This window comes from Peromyscus maniculatus, chromosome 7 (assembly GCF_049852395.1).
Source record: "Peromyscus maniculatus bairdii isolate BWxNUB_F1_BW_parent chromosome 7, HU_Pman_BW_mat_3.1, whole genome shotgun sequence".
Classification (NCBI taxonomy): Eukaryota; Metazoa; Chordata; class Mammalia; order Rodentia; family Cricetidae; genus Peromyscus; species Peromyscus maniculatus.
In genome coordinates this window covers 120,909,479-120,926,756 of record NC_134858.1, presented here as the reverse complement: position 1 = coordinate 120,926,756, position 17,278 = coordinate 120,909,479, and the positions used below count along the sequence as shown (strand labels likewise).

At 47.8% G+C, this 17,278-nt stretch overlaps 1 protein-coding gene across 6 annotated transcripts in view; it reads left to right on the top strand.

Moving 5' to 3' along the window:
* Positions 1-15,835, top strand: part of Zdhhc3 (zDHHC palmitoyltransferase 3) — a 52,098-nt gene extending 36,263 nt beyond the window's left edge. For 3 of the 6 annotated variants that reach the window (XM_006990796.4, XM_076575532.1, XM_076575531.1), the window contains 3 exons: positions 146-227; positions 3,554-3,684; positions 13,591-15,835. In XM_006990796.4, the coding sequence (XP_006990858.1) occupies positions 146-227; positions 3,554-3,684; positions 13,591-13,848 (471 nt within the window). In that variant the 3' untranslated portion in view covers positions 13,849-15,835. Of the gene's footprint in view, positions 1-145; positions 228-3,553; positions 3,685-5,643; positions 7,205-8,597; positions 10,105-13,590 lie in introns of those variants that run through there. The other 3 variants (XR_013052526.1, XR_013052525.1, XM_006990797.3) reach the window with 3 other exon arrangements.
* Positions 15,836-17,278: the final 1,443 nt, after the last annotated feature.

Genomic DNA, 17,278 nt, shown 5'->3' with positions numbered 1-17,278 from the left:
CTATGGGCTGGAGGAATCACAGGTACTTTTCTGGCTTCAGCCTAGCAAAGTGTTCTTATAGCACATGTTCTGAGTAGCCTGTTCAAGGAGACTGCATAGTTAGGACTTCTCCCTATAATGGCTCAGCACTGCTTTCCTGTTTCAGATGTACATAGCTCTCATTTCCTTGCACGCCCTCATCATGGTGGGATTCCACTTCCTGCATTGCTTTGAAGAAGACTGGACAAGTAAGTATTGCCAGGGTTTCTCTTTCTGCTGTAGAGGGGATATAGGACCTAAGTGGGGGTGAGGACCTCTATCCCCTTTGCAGTACTAGGCCCAGCCTTATTTAATTAGATCTTCTGAAAGCCTACAGACTGATCAGGTCATAAAAGACAAAAAGCAGCCCTTTCAGGTTAGACAGGCAACATAGTAAGTTGGACAGGCACCAGACTGAGCATGTCCCAGGAGACTACAGGTGCAGGGGAAAGAGAGCTTTGAGTCTGGGTCTGCAAGGCATTTGTTTTACTCTTTTCACTGCTGGATGTGGAACCCAGGGCTACACCAGGCAAGCTCTCTTCTCCTAAGCAACATCCCAGCTCTAAATAGGGCACTGTAATCAAGGTCATTTTACCCCAATCTCCCATAGATCTATTTTTAACTTTTTGCCTAAGGCATAGATGGTTTTTAACTTTGTGTGTGTGTGTGTGTGTGTGTGTGTGTGTGTGTGTGTGTGTGTGTGTGTGTGTGTAGGATGAGGAGGAGGAGTTGTTATTTTCAGATTGCCTGTCTTGACAATACTTTAGATTAAGATTGTAGACAATGTCTCCCTGCTTCACAAGTATTCCATTTAAATGTGCAGATGCTGAGGAAGGGAGTGTAGCTAGAAGACTGCCATAATACTGAGGGAGAAACGGGTGGTGGAAGAGCAAAAAATAATAAGCAGCCACATGCTAAGCTAGATCTTTCACACTCGGAATCTGCAAGGCAGATGTCCCAAACAATTTTCAATTCTGCTTTCCAATTCTACCATTGGTAAGTGCCCTCTTCTACATCTTCACTCTTTTGCCCTCTCTGTATCCACCACAGTTTGGGGGGTGGGGGTGGGGGGCGGGGGGCAGGGACAAGCAGGATACCATCTGCAGAATTGAATGAGTCCAATCAGTTCCTGCTCACTTGGTGAGCATTCTGAAAGTACATGTATTCTACTAGCCCTGACAATCCAAGTCAATTCTGCTGTGGCCTTGGCAACCTTGGTATAAGGTATCCAACAAGGTCATTTTATCATCACAAACCTCCTTCCTGTGTCAGGTTAATTGTGGGCAATGATTGCATAACCCAAACTGTCACAGAGGTGATTGGCTGTCTTTACTTTGTAGCGGTGCTGACAGGATGGTTAGAGCCCACTAGGAGCCAGGTAACATGCAGGGGGTATTTTTAGCATTGCTTTGTTTAGACTCTAAAAGCCCCAGGATAGGAGAATGCTCCTCATTTATATATGACAAAAGCTGAGGTCAGAGTATGAGCATAGTACCGAGACCTCTCACCTGAAAAGAGGGCCTGCAGTTCAAACCTTGGTGTCAGACCTGCTGCCTCCTGTGCACAGGGTCCTCCCAGCCAGATTCCTAGTGGAGTGGACTCCAGACACCCATTCCTAGGGCAGCAAGGCTGGGAAGGCAGTGCCCAAAGTAGAAACCTGCACATGGGTGATAGTTAATGTCATCCCTGCTTGGCTCTGGTTAAGCTGTTGAGCCCATAATAGATTTTATATAAGAGAGCTCAAGAAACTGTGCCCTCAGATGGGTGCTCTGAATTAACATTCAAAGAAGTAGGGAGTTCTACATTTCTTAGGCCTGAATCCTGCCATTCCAAATCCTAATTGGAATTCTCAAAACCTGGGACAAGAAGGGAAAGAAGTGGTGAGCCTCCCTGGCTCTGCCCTTAGTATACAGTGTAGCTGAGAGTGGTGTGACCTCTATCTTGTATGTGTGTGCACACACACACACCATACACCACACCACACAGTTAAAGTGAGTTATACAGGTGTTCTGTTACCACTTCTTATCCATTTACCTGTACTGAAGGGAAAGTAAGTCTCAGGACGCCTAAGCTTTGTGCCCAGAGACCTATGGCCGGGCACCATTCCAAAATGGATTGTACGGCAAAGAGAGAACAAGATACTTGCTGCCTAGAGTCTGAAGTAGGTGTAGTGGGAGAGGTAGGTGTCAGGTAAGGGGAAAAAGGGGGCACTTCCAATTCCACATGGAAGGGGTGGGAAAGCCAGGCTTGTGTGCAGTGTTAGGGCCATTATAGTTAGAGCTCATGGTCAGGCTCTTGTCCCTTACCCATGATGGTCAGACTTGAGAGCCCTACTTCTTCCTAGAACCCTTCACTACTCAGGGCCAGGCAGGTAGTCAGTCACCTTGCTTGTGATCACTTACAGCCAGCACCTCTGTCTAGCGGGTTACCAAGACCAAGTACTACCCATCTAGGCATCAAGAAAAGAGTTGACCAGTTTCAGTGGGTATGGCAGAGGCATCAGGCACACAGTGGTAGATAGATACACATTCAGGCAGAACTCCATACACATAAAAATAAATGAAAAAGAGAATTCATGTAAAGGTGTAAGTTCCAGGGAAGCCAGAGAAAAGGAAGGCATTTCATATGAGGCACTCCATGTCAACCTCCTCAACGCATACACAGTGTCGTTTCCTGTTCATTCCCACATTCCACCTACCTAGATAGTCAAGATCCCTGCAGCCCCTACAGCCGAGGAAGCAGGCCTAACCTGCACTAGCCAAACCAAGAGGCCCGCACCACATCACCAGTGCTGTTGCTGGGCTGAACATAGCACACGTATGGCCTGTTCCCTTCCCTGTTGGAACACTATCTCCCTCAGCACCTTAGAGCACTGTGTGTTTGAGTTAGACTTTGTTCAGAGGAGTCCACTGCGCAGAAACCACACTTGTAGTCACATATATCACTGCTTTACAGTGGAAGGAGGAGTGAGTGCCTGGGGCCACCCCAACCCGGAGCGGAACAGTCAAAGCTCCATCAAGAGATTGACCATCTGAGTTACATAGATGTCCCTGGCAGGAAGGGGCATTTCCATACACTGGTCATGGCATTCCTTGCCAAGTAGTCTGCTTTCAAGTCTCTAAACTACCAGGCACTCCTGGGCCTACCCTAGTCACTTACCTAGAGCCCAAAGGAAGCATAGGGAGGCTGGGAGTGGGGCGGAGGAATACCTGTGCAGGAAAGAACAGGCCAGGCAGAACTTGGGGCTTCTGAGCATGCATCCTTTGTCTGTGCTCTCTAGGGAGAGGCGAGGTCTCCTGAGGAGTCATGAGGCCTAATAGTCTTCTTCCAAGATGGCCACTGTGTGGTCTGAGGTGTACAGTAGTTTTTATTGTGTGTGGAGTTCTGCCTGGGTTCCCCACTGGGCCCAGTCTCTTGGGGACTTCTTGAGAGAGTAAGAGATAAAAAGGATAGGACCTGGAGGCCGGGTGAGAGCTTGGTGGGTGGAGCAAGGAGCCATGAAGCATCACAATTCCCCATGCCGCTTTCCTTGCAGAGTGCAGCTCTTTCTCGCCACCCACCACAGTCATCCTGCTCATCCTGCTGTGCTTTGAGGCACTGCTCTTCCTCATTTTCACATCAGTGATGTTTGGGACCCAAGTGCACTCCATCTGCACAGATGAGACGGTAAGCAGGGTGCCTACCTCCTAAGCTAGGCTTTCGGGACCCAGGTCAGGTGTCAGGCCTGAGGGCTCAGGGTTCAGGGTCATGGGAATGGCCCAGTCTGCAGCCTTACCCAGAAGCTCCTTCAGCACAGTTCCTTCTTCATTTATCCCTATCGGGCATTCTGCCAGGGTCTTGCCCTTCCCAACAAAGCTCTAGACATCAGCTTCTAGAGCTGATCTCATGATTAGATCCAGGAGACAGATATGCTTTGAGCCTCCCAGGGCAGCATATTCTGGTCCTTGCCTATCCTATCATCTTGTCCTCTCACTCACCTCGTCCTACAGCCAAGCTCCTGGCCTTCCAAAGGTATCTGGAAGCTTTAAAGTGGCTGTGATGAAACATTTTTTTTTTTTTTTTGTTTTTGGTTTTTTTTTTTTTTTTTTTTTTTTTTGTGCTTTGGGTTCTGGAAGATGATGTGGGCAGCACTTTGGTGTGAATGTGCAGAAGAATCATGGGGACCTGGGTTCAGCCTCTTACTTGTTCCTGGCCTTATGAGTGCTACCCACCTACCTCCCCAGATAGAAGCTTTCAGCTGTGGGTAGGGACCCCATGTTCTTCTGTAACCAGTATTAGATGGAGGACAGCTTCTTCCATGGCTTCAGGTGCTCCTGCTCTATGGGCCTAGAAACAGAAAGGGGACAGTGCTGTCCACTGCCAAAGTGCCATTGTGTTTCTAGGTTGTTCCGATGCTTTCGACCACTGTGTTTCATTTGTAAGAGTTCATGTCATTGCAAAAGGTTTGGTAAATGTAGTAACCTTGGCATATATTCACCCATATATCCAGTTGGTAAATGGGACCAGATGCTCCACATAAGACCTATAGGGAACCCAAATGTGATGACTGTTAGGCTCTGCCCATTTGGAGACCCCTTCCAGTTCCCCAGAGCATGTTCTGGGAGCAAAAGGTAAAATGGCAGTCTGGTCCTAGCTGTTCTTCCTTATCAAGACTGTCCCTAAAGAGAATTGTGTTGAAAAGAAGCAAAAGGCCTGTGCTTCATAAGGAGAGCATCATGCTCTTTAACTGGTGTCCTCCCAGATCCCTAGGCTGTGAAAACATGGGCTGCCCCCATCCCTTCTTGACAGAGACTCATAGCAGACAGACAGCCCCTGCTGTCTGCTGCTCTGGCATCTCAGCAGCTCTATTTGAAGTGGGGAAAGGAAACTCTTGCTACTCCCTGTTTTTTTGTTTTGTTTTCCCCCTGAGACTTACAGGGAAAGTGGCACAAGCTGTGAGAACCGCCTTGGCCTCCATGCTCCTCCCTGAGGGAGCTCTGGGAAGACCCTCCTCACCTCCTCACCGTGACTGAGGCTGCAAGCCGCTTTCCTCCTAACCTTCACTAATTCCTTCTTCCTCTTGTGGTGATTCCTCCCCTCACCAACTGCCTCTCACGGTCTCACCCTCTCCCATTGTTTCTCCCCAGCTGCCCAGTGGCTGCCTCTGGACCCTCTGGGCTGGTGAGACAGCACCAGAGCAGTCCCTTGGTCTGCTGCCTTTTTTTTCCTTCTGCAAAGTGGTCATTGTAGCTTCGGCTCTCATATCTTTCCCACACCAACAGCCACCATTGGTTGTCAGAATTTCGAGCTCCTGCACCAAAACCTTTGCGTACACAGGTGCCTGGGAGTGCTTCCTGACCCAGCAAGGACTCAGGTCTGGCATGGAAACCCTTTGACTAGACAGTATCGGTCTTGTTGGCAGCAGTGGCCCAGGTGCCTGCTGAGAACTCATTGCCCCTTCCTCTTTGGAGGCTTGTAAATGTGTGATGCTTCTTAGGAGAGACAGAAGAAAACTGCATCATGTAGGTAGCTTTGCTGCTTTGAAAAAGAAGTGTTCACTCTTGGTCATCGGAGGCATGTGGACATCCCTCCCAAAACTACAGCAGTGGAGTGATTGACTGAAAGTGTGATTGTTCTTGTTTTCAGGGAATAGAACAATTGAAAAAGGAAGAGAGAAGATGGGCTAAAAAAACAAAGTGGATGAACATGAAAGCTGTTTTTGGCCACCCTTTCTCTCTAGGCTGGGCCAGCCCCTTTGCCACACCAGACCAAGGGAAGGCAGACCCGTACCAGTATGTGGTCTGAAGGACCCCTGACCAGCATTGCCACTCAGACCACATCATGGCACCGTCCCATCCGCTCTCATGAATGTTTAGGCCAAAAGCAAAACAAAGTGACTATTAAAACTTTTTTTATGTCTCCAGAAAAATGGCTGAGCATTGCAGAGAAAAAAAAAGTCCCCATGTTTTATTTTTTAAAAAAAATCATCTTTTCAATTTTTGGATGAGTGAAGCTGCTCTTTTTCCTTTTAAAATCACTTCTCTGGCCTCTGTTTCCTCTCTGCTGTCTGTCAGCATGACTAACGTCGAGGGTGCTGCCCAGGCCCTGCCCCTTCTACTAATTGAATGCTCCCCGATGCTGTGCGTGGATGAACTGGCCCAGTAGGAAAGCCGAGGGCCCTGACCTCCTCCTGCCCACAAGGCTGCACTGGCACCCACAAGACTCAGAACCTCGTGGAAGATGATGCTTACCCCTTGAGGCCTAAGCATGGCAAGATTGGGGCTGGAGCCTTCAGAAGGGCTCTGGGTGCAGTGGCTTCCTGCCCAAGTGAACATAGTTTGCCTCATTCTCAAAAGTAATTGCCAGCCTTGTACTTGATGGGCATGAATGTACAAAATGATTTGGGTGAGGTTGGAGAGGTAAGGGAGTCTTTGTATTCTGAATCAGCAATTATGTCCCTCTGGCTTTTTGGAAGACCATGAAAGAGATGTTTGCCAGTTCAAAAATGCCTTATCCAATCACAAGAGGAAAATCACAATTTCAGGAGAACTACATTTCCCTGTGTTACAACTACTTCCTACCCCAGTTCCTGCCCTTTCCCAGCAAAATGTCAATCAAGCTATGTTCATTCTGAGAGAAACAGACAAGCCAGCTATCAGGATCATCTCATTTTTAAGTCTGTCATGAGCATATATTTTCTGGAGTTTAAAGCCCTCCAAATGTGCACAGTCCTGTATCTTACCTATGTTTAGCCTGGGAGGTGGTTTGTAGATGTTAGGCAACATTCTTAGAGTTGCCAGGTAGCCTCCCACTCACCTGCTCCTCAGCCCACCACACAGACTAGCTTTCCCATCAGGAGGTACTTTCTGGCAGAGTGTCACAGGAAAGAGCTGGTCCCGAGCTGGGGAAAGACCAGGGGATGCAAGAGATGCTGAAAAAAGACTACTCTTGAACACTGCATCCCATGTAGACCTTGAGCACCTTGAAGTCCTCCACACCAGTGGTTTTTAAAGCAGTCACCACAAAACTCCCTTTTTAGCTTTTGCTTGGGGTGGGGGTGGGGATAAGGTTTTTCACTCTAGTCCTGGGTAGGAAGAAAGTTAATGTAGCCCTGTGATTTTTCAGAAGTCAGTGGGACATGCTGCCTCTTCTCAACTCTGTCAGTGCTTCCACATGGAAACAATGCAATAAACCTTTTCCAAACCTCTGTTTCTGCTCCGGTTTCTCCTCAAGGCCTGTGCAGAAGGGTAGGTGGTGTCAGGCTGCAGGGTGAGGGAGTTTGGTTTTGTTACTGATGGTCTTCCTGCAGTCAGAATGCTGTGTATGGATCCAGGAGGTTGATCTCTGGAGTCTAGGCCAGAGCCTGCCCAGCAGAGAACAAAGCTAAGCCAACAAAGTGGCTAGAGTCCCTACCCACAGTTCTAGAGTGCTGCTGTGGAGGTTCTTGCTGATGGTATCAAATGATGAGACAACCCTGGAGTGTTTAACTGAGCACCTGGCCACCTTCCCTACCTCTGCTGGCTTTGCCTCTACTGTGCTGCTTAGGTGGAGATCCTGGTGGGTGGATGTGTGTGGGTGTGTGTGTAATTTTACACATAATTTTATATATTTACATGTATAGGCTTTTTTAGATCAAGTTCATAGCATTTGTTCTCCAGGTACCTTTTAAGTTTTATTTATAGTTCTCTAGGTGTATATGAAAGAGGTGTGGCCTATTCCAGGTTCAGTAGGTTAGAAGAGTCTAGCCTTGCTCATACTCAGGGTGGACCCGCTGGGCAGCAGGCAAGCAACGCTGCAGCCATGATTTCTGTTGTTGCCATTGTCAGTCTGTCTCTCTCTGTATTTCTCTCTCTGTCTTTCTCTCTCTCTCTCTCTCTCTCTCTCTCTCTCTCTCTCTCTCTCTGTCTCTCTCTCTGTCTCTCTCTCTCTCTCTCTCTCTCTCTCTCTTTCACACACACACACACACACACACACACACACACACACACACACACACACACTCTCTTCCACTCTCAAGACTAGAACTCAAGAAATAGCCTTCAAGGGCATTTTGTAAGTGGCTCGTGGCTTTCCCTGTGGAGTTTCTAAGGAATGTAGTAGGTGATCTACAGGAGGTGGAGTCCTGAAACAGGCATGCTCCCAGCTTACATCCCAGGTCTCATTTGAGTTTGCCTTTATATTAGTACAAGTCCCAATGCTCAGAGTAGAGCAGAAGGGACTCAGGACTACCTCAGAGTGGCCTGTGTGTGTCCTCTTTCATTTTCTCTGAGACCAGGAACACTTTTCTGAGAGCACAGTGACCAAGGTGTGTGTATCAGCAAGTGAGTCTGCCTCTGAGCTCTTCTGATTTCTTCAGATGTAGTAAAAGGATTTTTCTCAGTGGTCCCCACTGGTAAGGGAACCTCTGTACCCCATCTTTCAGAACGGGAACTGTGTAGAGAAAAAGACTTGCCAGTTGGCCTGGGTGATCCCACGTTCTTGTTCATCTCTGACGTCGTGTCTGCATGTTTACATGGGCTGGATGACGTGTATACAGGGTGCACCAAAGTGGAAACGTGCCAGGCTTCTCCCTAATGCCACTTCATCTTTGTAACACTTAGACCTTACAAGAGTTAAAGAATAGCCAGCCTTGCTCATCGTGGTTCAGCCACTTCGTATCCTGATGTGAAACCTTCCAAATGAGACAAACTACCAGATGCTTATTAAGGAAAACCCACGCAAGACTGGCATCACAGACAACCCCACTCCAAGAGGATGGGCTTGGACTCTCCACACTAGACTAATAAGTTTTCCATTTCTCTTCTTTCAAAACAAAGTGCACCAGCTTCAAAGATTGAACTAACCAAAGGACACAAGTGGTTCAGAGTTACGGGGATGGAACTTCAGGCTACTTCTACTGGTGGTAGTGATGGATGTTGTTGCTCCCCAGTTTGTGGGAGGTGGTATCCGAGGCCAGCAGGTGCTCCCACAAATCAACCACTGGCCAACCACTTCTACTCTGTTATGTGTGGACTTTCCCACAGATGAATGCCAAGGAAACCTGGAATGTATAAAACAGCCTCTCAGCCGGGCGTGGTAATGCACGCCTTTAATCCCAGCATTCGGGAGGCGGAGGCAGGCGGATCTCTGAGTTTGAGGCCAGCCTGGTCTACAGAGTGAGTTCCAGGACAGCCAAGGCTACACAGAAAAATCCTATCTCAAAAAAAAAAACAGCTCTCATGATCCTTAAACATGTTGTTCAAACCTGTCTTGACCAAGAGCACCTTTACTGAAGAGCCAGCAAGAGAAAGGTAAAACCAAGGAGCCAGCCTTCCTGTGAGGAACATCTAGTGAGTTCTCAAGACCCACAGTGTTTGAGCAGCCCAGCCATAGGCAGTGTCCTTCCTGGTCTTCATTTTTCACTGTGGCTTCATCACTCATGGGACTGATTCTTGACTATACGAAGCCAACCATGGAGGCGCACACCTGTAATCCAAGCAGGTTCAGAAATAGAGGCAAGAGGTTCAATTCAAAGTCATTCTTGGCTGTTTACAGAGCTCAGGGTTGGCCTGTGGTACATGAGACCCTAAAGAGCCAGGTACAGTAGTATGTGACTGTAGACCCAACACTCAGGAAGTCAGGACAGGAGTGTGGCTTGAGTCCAGTTCAAGACCAGCCTAGGCAGCACAATGAAACCCTGAAGAAGCCACTGAGCAGCATGCTCTCCAAAGCCAGGACCTTCATCTTCTTACCTTCTCCCTCAAAAGAAAGTTATAGCTTGGACAAAAAGAGAGAGAGAGGCCCTGGATCCCTCCCTGTATTTCACTCTTAATACACATGACACAGAAGCCCAGGTCCTTCTTACTCTTCCATGGACAATGAAATGGAATAATGATCAGTACTACAGGGGTGGCATGCCAGAAACCCTCTGGGAACAGGTACCAGCTCCCTGGAACAAAGGACGCCTGGAATCCTTCAAAAGGGTGATGAATTTAGTGGCAGCACTTGTCTAACCCTAGTGTGTGTTTCAAACCCCTGCTTGGCCATTTACTGCCAATGAGCTTTGACAGTCTCCCTAAGCCTCTGTTCTCTCATGGTTGCTGCAAGCACCGGATAAAAATGCAGAAGGTAGAGTGGTATGGGGTTTGGGTTCTGTGTGTGTAACAGCTGCGCTGGAGCTGGGCTTGTCCAGTCTGGGTCATCCGTGTCTTAAAAACTTTTCTTGTTGAGGAGGTAGATTTGAGACAAGGTTTATCTGTGTAACCCTGGTTAGCCTCAAACCTACAGAGATCCACCTGCCTCTGCCTCCTAAGTGCTGGAATTAAAGACATGCACCATAATGCCTAGCAAAAAACATTTTTTAGTACATTACCTGCTGAATGATGTTCCAAAGGCTTTTGGTTGTGAATATGTGTGTGTTAAGGGCCACAATAGGACAACGTTTACTACTATGTGCTACAATAGAAGGGTGTGAGTGAGTATCATCTGGCCAGCTCTAGATAGCATGCTGTGGGATGCTGGCCAACTCATCTGCTGGCATTGGGGTCTTATTCCAAGAGTCTCACAAGCCTTGAGGTCTCTGCCTCCCCTGGGAGTCTTGGGCCTCATATATCCATGCTGGAGTGTTGGTGAGTGTCCACAGGAGGTGCAGGTGAAGCCCAGTGCCTCCTGACTGAATTAGTCAGTCTGTTTTCTTGACCTGAGACATTTTGCCTTCAGGATACTTTTTTAAGGCTACACAAGACTCCTAGAAAAAGAAGCCCTTAGGCCTGTTTTATGCATCCATTTATTTAGCATATTTCCTTTCTAGACTCAAAGCTGACACTCTTGCTGTCTGTCCGCTATGGAATGTCAGCACACGGGCCAGTTGATCCTAGCACGTCATTGGACAGTGGCTATCCTGGCTTGCTCTGTCCCTCCACCTGACTTTGAGATCCACATGGGCAGAGTGAAGCTTTGTCAGAGTGGGGAGAACACCTGGTGGAGGAAAAAAAGCACTTGTCCTGTTTCTATGTAACCTTCCAATCAAGCTTGGGCTGCTGTCTCAGCCTGTTGGCCTCTACTGAGTATCAGTACCGACTGACACCTTCCTTACAAGGTGGGTGTCAGGACCTATGGGCCTGGCTGTGGATGAATCCAAGGCAGTATGATACACCTAGTCTGTCATCACATTGTAGTGCCCCAGGCCTTCTTGACCGACTACAAGTGATCACCAGGCAGGGGATGCAGAGTCCCTGAAAATGAATTGTCTCTGCTGTCACTGCTGCTGCAAGAAAGGTATGGCCAAGAGCAGCATATATCTGTGTGCATGATTTACAGGGGTTGCTGAGTCTCAGGTCTTAACCTGATTCTTGTCCTGATTATATAAAACTGTTTGCTCCATGGAGAAAACATAAAATGTGGACAGGTCCACAGAAATAAGCACCATTTGCAGAGGCAACAGTCCCATGGGTGAGTCCTGTGCATACTGCTTCTCCCATATGATACACAAAGGTTCCTGGTGGCCCGGGGTCATGTGAAACTGTCAACCATCTCTCATTGCCACATACTGTTGCAATTTATAAAATTAGTCTGCATTACTGCACATTCCAGTCCTCAACTTTTCATTATAATTCAGTGTTCCGGTTTATAGTGTGAAACCTGTCTTTAATTTTTTTGATATTTGTTTAAACTTTTCATTGTGAAATTTTAGACTTATAAAAACCAGCAAAATTGTGTATCTTCTATATGACATTCAATGCCAAAGATAAACATCTTACATACATAACAACAACAAAAAATTCCTTTCTCTTTTAAGAAAATCATTTTAAAAAGAAAGAGGACTGGGCAGTGGTGGCACACCCCTTTAATCTCAGCACTCGGGAGGCAGATCTCTGAGTTTGAGGCCAGCCTGGTCTACAGAGTTAGTTCCAGGACAGACAGTTAGTTCCAGGCTACACAGAGAAACTCTGAAAAAACTAAAAAAATTCAAAAATTAAAAAAGAGGAAAAAAACCTTGAAGTCTGCATGGTGGCACATACCTGTAGTCAGTGGGCTAAGGTGGGAAGATCACTTGAACTAGGAGATTGAGACCAGCCTACACATATAGCAGAATGAAACCCATTTTCTCTTTAAAAACAAAAACATTGAGACATACTGCCCTCTACTTCAGGAGCTCTCTTGAGGTTCCTCTCCTGCCCCTTTTGCCTCTGGGGATTCCACATTCTGTTGTTTGTATCTTCACCCCATTTCTGGCAGTTCCTCAGTCTTAAATTTGTCATGATCTACATTTTTTTTATTGAGGATAAATTTATATAATATGAATCATTTTAAGTGTATAGTTGGCTCTGTGGCATTTATCAAATTCAGAATAAACCACTTATATCCGGTTCCAAAATAGTTCTGCCACAGACCTTGGCCCAGTACAGACTGTGGACAGGTACTTGTTCAGTAGCCTTTATGTCTTGGTTTGGGGCAAGAGTGTCACTGGTGTGTTACATTTGTGGTTTTCTGCAGCCGTGACAGTTCTGACTTTGATCATTGTGTTAAATCTGTTCCTGTAACATTTCACTGATGTAAAATGGCCATTAGCTCCTTTCATGATTGATGTCCCATATGAAGAGACTGTCCCTGGCTGTCCTGGAACTCAGAGATCCATCTGCTTCTGCCTCCCAAGTGCTAGGATTAAAGGCATGTGGCACCACACCCAGCTGAGATCAGATTCTTTAACTGAGTGTCAATGGAAGAGTGCTGGAGTGTTGGGATAGGATGTGCTCAGATGTCTGCATAACAAAAGGGGTGTTCATTATGCCAGTTATGGGAGAAGATTGCATGGAAGAGAAGATGTAGAACTAGGAACATTGGAGGCCTTCATTAGAGGAAGAAGGCCTTGAGTCACATGAATGAGCACATCTATATCTGTCAGGCAAACTCAGTAAATTCCCTTGGCTTCCAGAAGAGGTGGAGAAAGCAGAGGCCCAGAGCCTCTGTAAGGATATTGTGGGTCTGGAGACCTGATCTGGCTGTATCTATAACAATTTTGGGCTTTTTTCTACCCATCACCCTCTTACAGCCAGCACCCACAGCAGGTGAGTAGTCAGCTCGGGAGAGGCCATGGGGAACATCCACTGCATGAACAGGCCTGACACCAACCCTCACACCCCACAGTAGCCTGTGCATCTTTTGGTGCCTGCTGCATGTGGCATTTGCTGCTTCCCCTTGCATGTTTGTGTCCTGTACTGTGCCCTCACCCCTTCCCCATGCCAAGCTTGCTGGTCCTACTGTGGGCAAGGGGCCTCTTTCTTAGTGGTTTCATCAGATGGATAACCTAGCTCATGCCTACAGGAGCCATGATATCCTTGGTCACTGAAGGTCTGCTTCCTGTCCAGCAGCAGATCTCTGCCTGTGGAGGAAGGGGTCTGGGGGTGAGTGGGTGACAGGTAGTCCCAATGCCATGTCTGCTTATTGTGCTCTACAGTTTCTGCTCCGGCCTGCAGCCCTATGGGGCTTCCAGGGTGGCCTGGGCCACAGCAAGCTGTGCCATATTGGACTCCATCCCCTGCTCTGCCAAGGCAAAGGGTGTGTTTGTGTAGCACAGGTCATACCACACTGACCTTTTGCCCCATTCTCCTCCAGGGCATTGAACGCCTCCAGCGAAAGAAACAGCCCAGGGAGCACTCGGGCAGCTGGAAGTCCGTCCAGGAGGCTTTTGGTGGGAACTTTTCCCTGAACTGGTTCAACCCTTTCACCAGACCTTGTCAACCAGAGACACCGATTGACAAGGGCTTGGTACGGCAAGTGTCATCTCTGTCAGACACAGACAACATGGAAACAACTGAGAGCCAATTGGAGGAGACAAAAGACAGGGACTCTGTGGAGGTGCTGGATGAATAGAGGCTGTGGAGAATAATGTACCAACAGTAGCTGCTGGCCTGATGAGTACTCCCCAGCTCCCTGGGCTTCCACAGGCCACTCCCTTGGTGTTACCAACTCTGTCACCGCACCCTTTCTCCAGTTAGGACTAGGGGTGGAGTGTGGGTAGAGGAGAATAGGGACTGGGATGTCCTGGGGGAAGAAAGCCACTTCTGCTTCATATGGGCTGTCTTGGGGAGGTTGAGGGCCTTGGGGAAGGACACTGACATCAGGGATGACCAGCCAGAAAGTCTAGGGATTCTCCAGCAATTCCTAGGGAAGGGATTCCTTGACTGGCTGGCTGTGGGAATCAGGGATAAAGGAGGGGCTACTGAACCTGCCCTCAGGACTTCGGCTTGGTTGAAAGAGCACCCCACCCACCTGCATGCAAGCTGCCAAGATGGAACTGAGCCTGAGTTATGACTGTCACCCAAAATTAGTTCCCATCCTATAGATAATAGACTCTTCTCTGAGACACAATGGAGCCAGCCTTTCTGTGGCCACAAGTTTGCACTCCCAGCAGAGCTGGGAGAGGACATATATTGAGCTCCTGGAGAAAGTCTCGTAAAACATGGGGATAAGTGCAACCAGAAATGGCCACCTTTGCATTTTAGAACAGCTCCTAAGATGGTGCCTCAAAAAAAAACTGCATGGCTGGACCCAGTGGCACATGCCTTTCTTTATTCCCAGCATTTGGGGCAGGCAGCCAGATCTTAGTGAGTTTTAGGACAGCCTTGTCTACAGAGCTCCAGGCTGCATAGTAAAACCCTGTCTTCAAAAGAACAGCTGGTGGCCAGGACATGCAGACTACTGGATCTTGTCTGCTCACTGGAGATTGGGGCATCTGGCGATTGGTGGCAGTCTGGGCAGCCTCCTGCACTCCCCAGTCTGTTGCAGTGGTAGCTGAAACAGCAGCTTCTGCGGTCTAGCCAGTTATTCTCCAGAAGCAAATCAGCTCCCCAGCACAGGCCTTGAATTCCCCAGTGTTGCTGGCACTGAGTCTGATGGAAGATTGTGTATTACATCCCTTCTTCCAGCTCTGAGTCCTGGACCAAATGAACCTACCTGTGGCCTTGGTGGCATGAGTCAGTATTGTTTGAGGTACTGTCTCAGGACACAGAGAGAGGAAAGCTATGGAGAGCCAAGCAGTGGTCTCACTCTCAGGCAGCATCCTAGGCAGTCCCTGGGGGGTAGAGGTCCATCAGATTTTTTATAGTACACCCTACAGAGTGGCAGCAGGACTCCAGCATTAACAGATGTGGCCTACCCCACTCCACTGCAGATGCATTTCCTCCGAGCAGATCTGCTTTAATGTTTATTATTACTAACGTGAGGAGCCCAGGTTGGCCTACTGCTGACATTGTTTGGAGGGAGCAGGCCTCTGGCTGCCCTAATCCCAAACAGACCTGAATGACCTATGTGCTGGACCATATACCAGAGACTCCAGGAGAAAGAAAGGCTAGTGACCGAGTCTCCAAGGAGCAGCAGTTAACAGAAGGAAGGAGCTTTGGAGTCAGGATCTGTGTTGAGTTCAGGCCCTCAAGAATATCCTTGCACCTGGCGCAGAGATGCGTCTTCCTTGGACCAGCTTGACCAGCAGCAGAAGTGCTCCCCAGCCCTGCAGCCATTTGTTTTCAGAGTACTTCCCCTAGAAAAGTTGAGGTGCGCAGGCATTTTGCTCTCACAGGTTTAGAAGTCTTCCTCCCTCCTCAACAAACCCATTATCATGTCAGGGCCTCAGCTGCATCTCTCCCAAGTCCAGGAGGCACTGGACAGCCAGGATCATGTAGGTAGTAGTCTGTCCAGCCCTGAGCCTTGTGCCTTAACAGCAGGACACAGTGGCCTTCCTTCCATGGTGACTCCTGAGATTCTGCCCAGCACTGCAACTGATAAGAAGAGGCCCAGTGTTTCTGGGAGGGAGGTCAGTTGGACACCTGCCTCTTATTTGAATAAAAGTTCTTTGATCTAACTCTGTGGCTAGAGGCACCTCTTTTTAGTAGGAGATTCCCAACCCAAAGCTCTGGACAGCATCCTTCCTCTCAGGTCCAACAAGTGTTATACAGACACTAACAGTGGCTTCATGGGATTACTGGTCCTTCTTGGTTCCAGCATGGAAAAGTCATCCCACAAGCAAGCACATACCAGACACCTACTGCATTCTAGGGAGGTGCACATCTGGGGAAAAGGAATCAGGATTGGGGTTTTCTAGTTTTGAATGAAGGTGAGGTGACGACAGGTGTTCTGCCTAGTTTTATATCAACTTGACACAAGCTAAAGTTATTTGGAAAGAGGGACTCTCCGTTGAGGAAATGCCTCCATAAGGTTGGCCTGTAAGAGCTGGAGAGATGGGTCAGCGGTTGAGAGCACTTGGTTGTTCTCCCAGTGGACCCGGGTTCAGTTCCCAGAACCCACATGGTAGCTCTCAATGGTCTGTGACTCCAAGATCTGACACCCTTACACAGACATGCAATGCAAGCAAAACACCAGTGCACATAAAATATTTATTTTAAAAAAAAAAAAAAACAGACGGTGGTGCACGCTTTAATCCCAGCACTCGGGAAGAAGAGGCAGGTGGATCTCTGTGAGTTTGAGGTCAAGCCTGGGCTACAGAGTGAGTTCTAGGTGCAAAGCTAAACAGAGAAACCCTGTCTCAAAAAAAAAAAAAAAAAAAAAAAAAAAAAAAAAAAATTGGCCTGTAAGTGCTGGGCAGTTGTGACACCTTTAATCCCAGCACTTGGGAGCCAGAGGCAGATGGATCTCAGTAAGATCGAGGCCAGCCTGGTCTACATATCGAGTTCCTGGACAGCCAGGATTGTTACACAGAGAAATCCTGTCTTAAAAAACAAACAAAAAAAATTTAGCCCATAAGCAAGTGTGTAAGGCATTTTCTTCATTGATGATTGATGTAAGAAGCTGGCCCATTGTGGATGGTGCCACCCCTGGGCTTGTGGTCCTGAATGGTATAAGAAAACATAATGAGCAAACCATGAGGAGCAAGCCAGTAAGCAGCACTCCTCTGTGACCTCTGCATTAGCTCCTGCCTCTAGGTTCCTTCCCTAACTTACTTCCTTCAGAGACTGACTGTTACCTGGAAGTTAGATGAAATAAACTCTTTCCTTCCCAGGTTAAACTTGGTCATAGTGTTTTATCATAAGACAAGAGTATCCTTTGAATACACAAAATATCCCTTATTCAATCTGTACTCAGCCTCTCTGGAGGCTGTACATGTCCACTTAGAAAGTATAGCCCTTAAGAGAGGCTGACTATCATGAAGACAGCCCAGACTATGGAGGCCAACCCCTTGGAAAGAGCCCCTGGATCCATGAAGTTCAGAGGCAATGACACTCCTCAGGTTACATTAAGCAGCATGCTGGCATAAAAAGAAAAATTAACTCAGAACCACATAGCCATC